This window comes from Puntigrus tetrazona, chromosome 3 (assembly GCF_018831695.1).
Source record: "Puntigrus tetrazona isolate hp1 chromosome 3, ASM1883169v1, whole genome shotgun sequence".
NCBI classification, from domain to species: domain Eukaryota; kingdom Metazoa; phylum Chordata; class Actinopteri; order Cypriniformes; family Cyprinidae; genus Puntigrus; species Puntigrus tetrazona.
In genome coordinates this window covers 14402510-14415597 of record NC_056701.1, presented here as the reverse complement: position 1 = coordinate 14415597, position 13088 = coordinate 14402510, and the positions used below count along the sequence as shown (strand labels likewise).

The window sequence follows — 13088 nt, the reverse complement described above, 5'->3', positions numbered from 1 at the left end:
ATGTCAGACTTGGTCAGTGAAGGAAATGGTGATCAGTGTGTGCAAGATTTGATTACTGTAAAATTTGATGTGGCATAAACAATATCCATTACATTAATATTCTTCTGATTGCACTGATATATAATGATGTATGACAATAGCTTAGACAATAGCCTTTTTTACAAGTGCTCTTAAGAGTCCAGCATTAATAGACTGAATCGTCTGTTTCTGTCTCTCTGTGCAGTTGGAGTTTGAGTTTTGGAAGCAGCTATGTGCTGAGCATGGCATCAGCCCAGAGGGCATCGTAGAGGAGTTTGCCACTGAGGGTACAGACCGGAAAGATGTCTTCTTCTATCAGGTACACAAATATAGACTAATGTACTACTTCATCTATCCATCCATATAAGTAATTGATCATCAACTATAATCACAACACATCAAGCTCTAAAATTCTATGTTTTATTCATCGATATAAAACCACTGAGTTTGTATATGGACACATCTTATCATGAAGACAACAAGCAATATTTGGTATTGTGGCCAGTATAAACAATTTCAGTTCAAGTTATTGTATTATATATATATATTGCCAAACTTTATGCACAAAAGGTAATAAATAAAAAGCATTATAATACATGCAAATACTATTAAGGTAAAGATCTAAGTAATAAATAAAATAGCACAATAAAATGCTGCAATCTGGTGTATATAATTTGAAAAACTTAAAAATAAAATGTAATTTCTCACTAAAATTTTGATCGTTTATTAGAAGTTCCGCATAATTGACTGCCAGGTGGAGCTAGGGTTCCAGTGAATGCAGCTGATGTAAGTCCATTATCCTCTGCAGTAATTATGTGGAGGCCTTTTCACAATCTCATGGAAAATTAATTTGAAATAAATGGCACAGCTTGTCTTTCCATTTTTCGAACAAAAGACTATTCCAATTAAAGAACAAAATTAGTTATTTCACAGAAACTGCATTGAAATCCTAATATTTTCAAAGAGACTGCTTATATTTCTTCTGAAATGAAGTGTCAAAACTCTCTTCTGATATGAATATATTATGTGACTCACAATATTATAGTAATTTCTTCTGCATTATGGCTAGCTGTGTGGTATGTAAATTAGTGATCTACTGATATGGTGTGTGTCTTTAATAAGTGTGTGTTCCCACAAGTGTGTGTCTTTTGCTCAGGTTATGAAATGCAATCTAAAGGAACGAACTGCAAGATTTGCTAACGTTTTTTAATTTATTAAATATTTACTACGTGATTCAAAGACTTGAGGAATGAAATATTTAAAAATGATGTTTATTTGCTTGGATATGAAAAGGTATTACTCCATTTGCCTTTCTATTAATGCATTGAAAGTTACTTTTCTGACAACTATTGCCAGAAAAAGATTTGATCGATACTTATACTAAGTATAAGATGCTGAAATATCTCATAAATATTCTATGGGCATATTTCTGAATTGTCATGGAAGTCGCCATTCTGTCACTTTCTCAAGCTGAACTTTTTTGTAAAATGTAATGCTCCTTTTCTCCTGTGTCAGGCAGATGATGAGCACTACATCCTCGTGCTGTGCTGTTGGACCTGGAGCCCCAGTCATTCACACCATCCTGAACTCTCCATATGCCAACCTATACAACCCAGAGAACATCTACCTGTCTGAGCATGGCGGTGGAGCCGGCAACAACTGGGCCAGTGGCTTCTCTCCAGGTACACTAAGTAATGTTAGACATTAGATAATTGCTGGCTTTTATTTAAGGTTAAATTCCTGTTATATTTTAGGTGATGACTTGTTGTCATTTCTTTGAAGCTCACTTTTTTGTTGTTCAGATTGTGTGACAGTTACATTTTTATTAGATATTAACACTAATAAATAGTGAAAACTGGGCATATTGCATCATTTTAATGCAAGTTCTGCAACATTTATTCAATGGCATGTAGGTTGAATTAGCGAATTACTCCCTAAACAGATCAAATCATTTGAAATGTTTGTGTAAGACTGTTATTTCACGGACAGCACAAGTGATTCAGCTGCTTCTGGTAGTTTTGTCTATGAGCGTGTAAAGGCTGATAATTAAACAGCCTCCTGTGCTGAGACACATGGTGCATGAAAGCTGATTCAATAGCTGAAACTCTTTGAAACCGGCGTTACACTTGTTATAATTGGGATGATGTACCGCTTCAAAAATGTGAATATAGTTATTGTATTAAAAGTCGAATGAACAAAATATTTTTTTAAATAATGTGCTAGAAATGTGTTTCCCCGACAAGCGAAATCCACAAGCGGCACAGGCTAACAGATACTGATGAACAATGCAAAACTCAACCTTTATTTTTCCAGTTTAATTTTTATTATTGAGAGTTCGAAAGCTAATGTCTATTCACTTTGTGTAAGCAACTGCACAAGAAAATCGCCCCATTTCATCATAAATGTATGTATCTTTCTTAATGGAATATAAATATGATTCAGCACATTGCATCAACTGTAGAATGATTAAACAAGAGTGATGAAACATTTAGGTGATATAGCTGTTAAATTATGACATATTCCAAATTGAAATTCAATTATGATGTGATCCAACAACAAATATGTAATAATTGTGCAAGAGTTAGACTTTTTGTTTGGGGAAAAAGTGGGGAAATTACAGGTTAACAACGTTAACTTGTTTGAATTAAAATGTGGTCAATGTATTCATTTCAGGGAGAAAATCCATGAGGACATCTTTGACATCATTGACAGAGAGGCAGATGGCAGTGACAGTCTGGAGGTATGATTCTCAATGACCGTGGGACTTTTCTTTGTGTTATCACTGGGTTGCATGGTCATTCATTAATACCATTTTTTCTCTTTTTTCGGAGAATATTTGGGTTGTTAAACAGATTCATTTTTAAACAAAAAGTAAAACACTTTCTGATGACCTCCAGATGGTAAAGTGACGATATTCCATTTTTTTCCATTGCTTTTTTTCCTGCACCCCTTTCTACAGTTCTCTGGTCTTTTTTAACTTGCAGACATACATAGACTCATGTATACATATAGCTACATTTTCATTAAATATGTATATATGTTTATATGCATACGATTGTCTGCAGATAGTTATACAAAGGTGCTATTTTGCACTCTTAATTTACAAGATACAGATGTTCCTCCCCCATTAAAACAACAGACTCAGCCCTCCCTTTGTAATCGGTGTCGTTTCACTTTATTATCTGCAAATACTGATGTTTGCGTGCACATGTATTACTTGTATGTAACTAGAGGTTAGGAGTGGTTTGGAGGATGGTGTTACCAGTCAGTCAGTTAGTTGTGTGCGTGCATGCGTGCGTGCGTGTGTGTGTGTGTGTGTGTGTGTGTGTGTGTGTGTGTGTGTGTGTGTGTGTGTGTGTGTGTGTGTGTGTGTGCGTGTGTGTGCGCGTGTGTGCAGTATATCATGCTAACTGCTGAAAGTTGAGTGACCCGACATAAAGACTAGTTAGGGTTTGGGGCAAAAAAAAATTCCTGAGGTATTAAAAATGTGGGGCAAAAACAACTCAATCGGTTTACCCAACGTGTGATATATTTCACAATATTCTAAAAAGGAAGATTAAATTGAATGTGATTTGAATTTACCTTTTTTTTCTAAACAAAAAATAAATTATTTAACTAATCATTGAACCTAACTAAGTGACATAGTGTCAGATAAGTAATATTGAAATAGTGAAATATTATTATAATTAAAATATAATTTTAAAAATGTAATTTATTCCAGTGATGCAAAGCTGAATTTTCAGCATCATTACTCCAGTCTTCACATGATCCTTCAGAAATCATCCCAATATGCTAATTTGCTTTCTGAAACATTTCTCATCACTGTTGAAATCTGTTGTGCTGCTTATTATTATGGTGGCAACATATTTTCTTCAGGATTCTTAGTAATGCAAGAAATGTCTGCACTTTGTTTGTTATAATGAAAGGATCTCGCAAACTTAACTCAACAATCAACAAAACTGAGCCGAGGGTGCTCTTGCTTTCATTTGAGGGTGATTAACACCCCCCTAGAACTGGGCCTGCTTACGAAAGATGTCAAGGAGTTCATTTGCACATGTGCACTTTGGTCAGAGCTGTAATGATGGGATTAAGGTGTTTAAATGCCTTTTTTTTTTTTTATGGATGTCATATATTTTAATACTAGTATGCTTACTAAAATCATTAGCTCAGTCCCATTATTTTGATATATAGTTTAATCGCAGTATTGCCAAAATCTCAATTTTGTTCAAAATAAATTAGACTGAAAATGTTTATATATATATATAAGTACACATATAGATGTGTTTTAAATGTAAATGTGTTTTATTTTCAGGGGTTTGTGCTTTGCCACTCAATCGCTGGGGGAACAGGATCTGGTCTTGGGTCATACCTATTGGAGCGACTGAACGACAGGTGCGAAACGCAATTGACTGTTACAGGACTTTGACTCCCCCTGCTCTGACTGATTTAGCAGTCCACACTCCCTCTCCTGAAGAACAGATCCACACCCTCTGCATTGTTCGTCTAGACTTGCAGTCATGAAGCGTTTGGGTGGCAGTCGGTGTAATTAGAGGGAGATGCATGCGACAGCGCCATCTCCGGTGTAATTACCTCTCTTTAGGGGTGTGTTTAATACCATTGCGTGTGCAACCTCAAGGGCACCAGCGGCGCTTGGCTGGGCACGTGTTCTTGTGCCTTAAACATTCAGCCATTCTTTCTTTTTTAGGTATCCTAAAAAACTGGTTCAGACTTACTCTGTCTTTCCTAACCAAGATGAGATGAGTGATGTTGTCGTACAGCCATATAATTCTCTTCTGACGTTAAAGAGACTGACCCAGAATGCAGATTGTGTGGTGAGTGAATGAACACATGCACATGCGTGCACACACACACGCACACTGTCTCTTAACCTTTTCAGCTGGCCTAGAATTTAGGAGGTGTAACACATTTGTACACACAAACACACTCCAGGGTTGTGTATCTTAAATGAATGTGTTTCTATTTGAAACAGAGCCTCTCTCGTATGCAGCCTGCTACTCTAACTGCACATTTCCTCAGTTACACAATCCACCTTCCCAAACAGACCTTCTTTCTTCCTCTCCTGCTTTCATTCCCTAAACAGCAGTGGATGGAGAAAAGAGAGTTTGTCCTATGTGATTATCCACTTCTCTCCAGCCATTTCCTCCTTATTAACAATAGCTTGGTCTCTGGGTTTAGTTTCATAAACCATGCAGAGTACTGTCATATCTGTACATCTGGACTGCAAATATTTAGTTATGTCAACAACACTTTCTATTTTACTTTCATACTGATATCCATCAGCACATGATTGAGCAGATATTTACACAACAAACACATCCTATTGACTCTCTGAGGAGCCAGTAATCGTGTTTGTATTATATTCTTCTCTGAGTTTTAAAGGGATTTATGAGTTTGATCATCATAACACAAGACTAAAGCATTACATCATTATTCATATCTCCAGTTAATCTCTATAGCTGAGGGCTGCGGTTCAGAATAGATTGGGCTTTAGTGGAGCAAATGTCATTAGTAAAGGGTAAGATCTGTTTTATGCATATTGTGTTTCTTGCAGCTGTCTGCTAGCTTCATTATTGTCTCTCGCAGATATAATAATGTCAGATCAGAGAGTCAGCTCCAAGGATAAGGAGGTTAATAAAGGTTGAAGATTTTCTGTCTTTCTTTGATGAGAATACAGATGTAAGGCTAACACCAAGTCTGAGGCATTATTCTTAACTGAATTAAAAAGACATTTGTCGTAATTTGCTCACCTCCATTTTGTTCTAAACTCCTTAGACTTATCTTATCTTCAAAACACACATATATGAAATCAAGCAAATCTCTGTTCTATCTTTAAAAGTGAGTTTCACCCAAATATTTCAGCTTGTATACATCAATATTGTACCTATACAAAATATATTGTATAAATGTAATACAATTAGGGCCAAAGTTTTAAAGGGATAGTTCACAGAAAACTTTTGTTTATCTTCAGAACACACATTAAGATTTTTTTCTGCAGATGAACAAATGTCTTTGGAATGACGTAAAGGCAATGTATTTAATGGCAGAATTGTAATTTTTGGGTGAACTAAATTTTAAGATTCGGGGTTTTATTTTTTCAGTTCATTAGCTGAAATGTTAACAAAATTGGCATATTGAATTTGGAATTTCATTGGTATTCAGCAAGGTTTGCAGAAAAAGAAAAAAAATTCTAACATAATCATCATAACAATAATAAAAAGAAAGTAACGCAGCAATCATAAGAGTATATAATTTTTCCATATCACATATTAACCACATTGGTTTTAAATATAATATTGAAAGTCTGCTTGAAAATTAAATATTGACATTGTTCTACACTGTGACTGTAAGCAAGATGGCAATTCTTGATACAGCTCCCACAACAATGTATTTCTTTCATTATGAATCCACTTCTTTATATTTACATTCATTCCTTTAGCAGACACTGTTTTCCAAAGTAACTTGCAGTGTTTTTAAGACAAACTTTAAAGACATTTTTCTGTGTGTTTTCTGGAAATCCAACCCATGCCCTTGTCAATGTTAGCTCTACCTGTCAAGTGTTGCTTGGTTCTCTATTTAGAAATGGATTCTCTATTTTCTAATTTAAATTACAATTTTAAATACGTTAAAAGAGTAGTTCACCCAAAAATGAAAATTCTACACTTTACTTGCCCTATGAATAAGGTATGAATGAACGAATAAATGAAGTGTTTATATAGTGCTTTATTGTGTATTGCTGTACACCCAAAGTGCTTTACAATCATGTTGGGGTCTCTCCTCCTCCTCCACACTCAGTGTGAATCATCCACTTGGATGATGTGACGGCAGCCACAGGACAACAGCGCCAGTGTGCTCACCACCATAGACTGTAAAATACCTAAGACGTGTCACTCTAGTTTTGTATGGGGGAAAATGCAACACTTAAAATGGCCAATCAATCACAGGAAGCCCCACCTTCTAGAATGTAATATTTTCCAATACAGAGAGATAGGAGCTGCACTTGGATTCCTGAGACGTATTTCAAAGATGGCCTCCTAGTAACATGACTTGTCTTAAAGAGACTTTGTCACCACACACCAGATACACACCAGGTTTACTTCCAAACCTATAGGAATTTCTTTGCTCTGCCAAACACAACGGAAGATATTTTGGAAAAAAGTTAAAAGCAGGTTGTTTTGGGTCACCATTGACTTTTCTAGTAGGAGGAAAAAATGCAATGAAAATCAATGGTGACCCAAAAAAGCCTGGTTACAAACTTTTCAAAATATCTTCATTTGTGTTCGGAAAAACAATTTATACCGGTCTGAAACTACTTGAGGGTAAAAAAATTTTAATTATTGGGTGAGCTATTTCTTTTATTCAGATTTAAGTTGCATTGAAAGTTCCATTTAAAATGGATATGTCGACTCAGATCTTAGGTCCCGAGAAGACCTACAACACAGTCTTGCATGTGGTTAAAAATCTCTTTCCTTCTTTTTCTCTTTCCATATCTCTTTCAGGTTGTGCTGGACAATACTGCTTTGAACAGAATCGCCACGGACCGGCTGCACATACAGAACCCTCTTTCTCTCAGATTAACCAACTGGTGAGTTTTAAAAATCAGCATGTTAAAATACAGGCCCCAGTTCATCTGTCTTGATCTGAAGCATCCAGCCCAGAGTGTGTCGTTTTTAAACCCCATCCCTGCAGCAAATAGAGGGACAGGCCTGGCACGGTTCATGCAGGGACAGTAGAGTCACCCCTTATATATTAATCACAATTGGGCATTGGCAGCTCTCCTGCGATAAGATCTGCATTTACATAATCCAGACGATCAGAAAATCAACCTAACTAAAGCCAGTCGCGGGCTTGTTTGGCAACAAGATAAATGAGAGAAGGATTTCACTGTATATGCAAATGTCAAGAAAATGTATACGCTAAACCACAGAATGTTAATATTAGAAAGCAGCTGGGTGCTCCTTTATAGTCGTATTGTATTATCTGCTTAAAATTTGAAATAGTTCAGCCTGTCAGTTTCAGAAGGATGAAACATGGGAGTTGCCTGATCCAAAAGTTGTCATCAGCTGCCTGACATGCTGTTGTGTCACATTCTAATGATCTGGTAATAAATAACCAGTCAGTCAACCGTGCAGCGCTCATCTATGCTTTCCTTCTTATACGCCCATTATTATAGAGCCCTGCTCAGAGTTTACTTTGTCAGCTCATCCATCACTGTCTTCATCACCTCTAATAGACTCGGTCATATGAAACTTTAACAATACAGCATGTAGATTTCTCTAAAGGGTGACCAGAGTGCAAATAGGAAACCTGTTTCACCAGTCTAGGCTTTTATGTTCTTTGACACCAGCTGCTTTTACATATACGATACGTTTAGTGCGCCATTAGAACACCCAACACAACACAATATAAAATGGAAATAAAGGAGACTGTTTTATTGTTGTTCCCCATTCACTTGGATTATCAAAAGACAAGTGTGCTTTTCTTTAACAGGTGTCCACTATAATGTCAGCAAGCACAACAACCCTCCGTTACCCTGGATATATGAACAATGATCTGATTGGTTTGATTGCATCCTCATCCCTACTCCCCGCCTCCACTTCCTCATGACTGGATACACACCACTGACCACCGATCAGGCTGTAAGTTGGTCAAATGTGGGAATTTGCATTAAGATCCTTTGCAGAAATTACTGCGTTTAATTAGTAAAAACATGACATTTCTAATCTTCTTTTTCGTGTCTGTTGACTTGGTTCTAATAATCATTATGAAATTGAATTTCACCTTTTCAGGTGGCGAGTGTGAGGAAGACTACAGTTCTTGATGTGATGAGGAGGCTCCTGCAGCCCAAGAATGTTATGGTGTCCACAGGCCGAGACCGTCAGACCAATCATTGCTACATTGCCATTCTCAACATCATTCAGGGAGAGGTGGACCCCACACAGGTGTGAGCACGTTAAATAAACGCAGCTTATTTGAAGTTAAATGTGCATGTCCTCATGTTCATATGTTTATATGCGTCTCTGCAGGTCCACAAGAGTTTGCAGCGAATCAGGGAGAGAAAGTTGGCTAATTTTATCCCATGGGGTCCGGCGAGTATTCAGGTGGCACTGTCTCGCCGATCCCCCTACCTGCCGTCAGCTCATCGTGTCAGTGGACTTATGATGGCTAATCACACCAGCATCTCTTCAGTAAGACCTAACCCTAAAGTCTGTACTGTTTAAAAGTGGGTTTGAACTAGGTACTACATTGGTCATTTATAGATTTTTGCTTTTTATTTCATCTATATCAATTGTTATTGGATATATGAAGTTTGGGGTTAATAAGTTTTTTTTGTTTGTTTTTGTAAGTGTCTTATGCTCGTCAAGACTGCAGTTATTAAACTAAAAATACAGTAATCTGTAACATTTTGAAATAACTTCCAACTGATTTTAAAATTTGTTTCTGTTGAATTTCTCCAGTCCTCAGTGTCACTCGACAACAGAAATCATTTTAATATGCTAATATACTGCTTATTTTTATTATTAACGTTGAAAGCAATTGTGACAATTCTTCAGTAACAATTACATTTTTTACAATATTTCAAGTGTAATTGATTGAGATTTGTTGAATAACATTTTTTTTATAAAAAGCAAAACGTTGATCATACTGATCTTAAAATTAAGGATTCATTAACACCCCACATAATTACATTAATTAGTCATTTTTTCAGAACCCCAAACACCATTGAACCAGGGTTTCCATCATTATGAAAAACCTATTAACTCTAAGATTGATAGAAGATATTAACTCTAAGATTGTTAATCAGCTAGACTGTCCAAGAGTGCCATAAAAATATATATACATTTTTTAAAAAGGAAATTCATCAGTCAAAGACATGGGGACAAAAACGTTGTCTTGTATGTAGAAAGGCTAGATTTGAGCGGACTCTTTAACCTCTGTCCTCCTCTCCCTCACTCCTAGCTGTTTGAGCGTACCTGTCGTCAGTATGATAAGCTGAGGAAGAGGGAGGCCTTCCTCGAACAGTTCAGGAAGGAGGACATATTCAAGGACAACTTTGACGAGCTGGATAACTCTCGTGAGGTGGTTCAGCAGCTCGTGGATGAATACAGCGCCGCCACACGTCCCGACTACATCTCCTGGGGCACACAAGAGCAGTGAAATCCCCTCGGCTCACTCCCTAAAGCTCTCAGAGCGGAAAAGGGCAGGCTCTAAACTCATCCTGTAAAATACACAGTGACTCCAGTAGCGTATAACGTTAGCGAATTTCAGTAGGGAGCCAACTCCAGAGACTTGTGTCCATAAATCTTTTACCATAGTGTTCTGCCAGAGGCTTCTCTGCATTACTGCTGTGGTGAGATCCACTCACGTATATATATTTACATGTCATTTGTCATGTTTACGGGCCTATAAGAAGTTCTTCATAACCTGGTGCCTCTATCCTGAACTTTCACTCTTTCTCTTTCTCTCTCCTCCTGTTTTCCTCGATCAGAGTATATTTATGGCTCTGTCTCAATCTATTTTTGTACTGCACTCTGCACTCTTCTGCACAAAATCTACATCAATCTACGTCAAGGTGGCCTGCACACAAACTTCCTGACCACACACACGTTGGACGTCTACACCGATAAGACTGGGTGGTCTCAGATGAATGTAACCGTAGGAGGGAGTGTGAAAGATTAAGCCTCTTAGAAGAGATCAGACTAGAAGCAGCTTATGAATACACCGTCTCACTCCCTCACGTTCACGCATGCATGCTTTTAAGACAAAAGGCGATTGCTTTCAGGGGATAGACTATGATTGTGCGATTGAATCAGTTTTCCTCTCCGTCTCGTTGTCGCGATTACTCTCGAAGACGATCAGTAAAGTCAAGTGTTATGTTGGACCTCTATCAATCCAATCAATGAACCCTCATCGGGTTTCCTTCTAGTCAATCAAATCAGTGAAGTTACCTCAAAGTCTGGCAGAATCAGACATACACCACTATCCCAACACATTTCTTCATTTGAATAATTTATGCTTCTTCTCCAGTTTTCCTTGCTTCTACGTTCTTATTATTAATGTTATACTGTGTATAAAGTTTGCTGTCAGACTTGATGCATTTACTTGAAGTTCATGAGAGTGAATAAATGTTTTTCTACAAGAATATTTCCATTACAAGAATATAGTCCCTCACATTAAAATACCAAATGTCTCGGGAATGAATGCCTGTAACTTTGATAAGCTCTTTGTGTCATATTCCAATGCTTGCATGACAGAGACTGATAATCTATATATCAGGTGTGTCCGATCTTGCTCCCGGAGACTTTGTTTTAGCTCCAACCTGTCTTAACACACTTGTCTGGTAGTTTCTAGTAATCCTGAAGACCTTGATTAGCTGGTTAAGGTGTTCTTAATTAGGATAGTGGCCCTCCAGGAGCAGAATAGGACGCCTCATATGGTAGCAGTTACACTTTCCTCTGAAGTCTCTTCCAAAGCAGTTTCTGTTTCTTCCAAAGGTTACAGACATTTTATTTCTCTCTAGTGGGATTTTTTTACTAGGGACATGCTGATCCCAAAACGTAATTTCATATATCAAATCAAGTGACCGTTTCTCAGAACTGCATGTTACTTTCCTTGTAACTGGCGGGTTTATTTTAAACAGTTGGTTGGTTCCAGTGGGGTTTTTAATCATTTCTACTCAGCATTACAGGATCTTAAATATGCCTGGTTTAATTGAATGCATTTAACCTTTTAATAAGCCCTGAAAACATTTATACACAGTGGATGACAGGCAAAACCTTCTAGATTTTGACTATTCATAACTATTCATTAGCCACAATACAAGTTATTTATAAAATTTAAAAAGTATTATTATATCTATTAATAACCAATTACTAACAAATTAAGGCTTTATATTCTTATTTTTCTATAAATTTGCTTTGAAATAAGAGTGAAAAGTACTGTATCATTTTGAGAACATTAAATCTTTTTAAAAGGAGTCACCAAAGTTGTATTTATATAATGTCAATGCGTGAAATATTTCAAGTGAAAATTTTTTTATACAAATATACAAACATAATTTATTCCTTTGATGGCAAAGCTGAATTTTCACCAGCCATTAATCATGTCTTCTACTGAAAGGGATTAATGAACAGGAAGTTAAAACATCAGCTTTAATTGGAAAAAACACACACACACACACACACACACACACACATATACATACCCACAATAATCTCAATCACATCCAAAATAAAGGTTTTGTTTATATACTACTTGTGTGTATTGTGTATGTATAAAAAAATGTGTGTGTGTATATATATATATATATATATATATATATATATATATATATATATATATATATATATATATATATACACACAGTACACACATATTAGGTAAATAAAAACTTGTTTGGGATGTGATTAATCCCAGTTAATCATTTGACACCACTAATATAAATTTATATATGTATGTGTGTTGCAAAAACTTTTTTGTTGCCGTTACTTTTTAGCATTGTAATTTCTCTGGTGAATTTGTTTTTTTTCCTCCCCACATAGCATATCGGACAGTCAAGTGATGTTGTAATGTGCTGCTTTTTATTACATACAGTATTCATCATTTTGCATTATTGCACATTAAGTTAGCTGTACAAACAATAGTGCAACTGACTATTACACGTGTAACATAATAAAAGGTACCATGCAGCATACAAACCATCTAAAGCATCAGAGGTTGTCGTTTGACTTTTCTTACATGTATGACAGTGGGCGGAGCTGCCTGCAGCTAAAGAGTGACATGAAAATAACACAAAAGCACATGACAACCGCTACTGCCGTCACAGGGGCCGTAGGAGCAAAAGACAAAATAAACAACATTGAAGATGTGATTGCCCTCCACCTCTGAATTTCAAGTAGCTGGTAACCTTTTCTCAGATTTGTATTCAGGCAGACAAAGCTGCCCTAGAGCAAAGATAGTGTGCAACCAAAAAGGAAAAAAAGCCTGATTATGGAGCATGAGTGAATTAAAGATTGTACAGACTGTCTGTCTGACAGGCACTAGTGGCTCCT

The 13088-nt window shown here is 36.6% G+C and overlaps 1 protein-coding gene across 1 annotated transcript; it reads left to right on the top strand.

Annotated features, from left to right (window-relative positions):
• On the top strand, positions 1–10624 carry tubg1 (tubulin, gamma 1). The gene is given in 15 exon segments (XM_043234670.1): positions 1–12; positions 224–337; positions 1534–1549; positions 1552–1581; positions 1584–1700; positions 2625–2758; positions 4331–4410; positions 4724–4850; positions 7536–7596; positions 7599–7621; positions 8527–8605; positions 8608–8675; positions 8826–8978; positions 9063–9224; positions 9997–10624. Coding segments are annotated over 15 exon segments (1374 nt in total). The 3' UTR covers positions 10195–10624.
• Positions 10625–13088: the final 2464 nt, after the last annotated feature.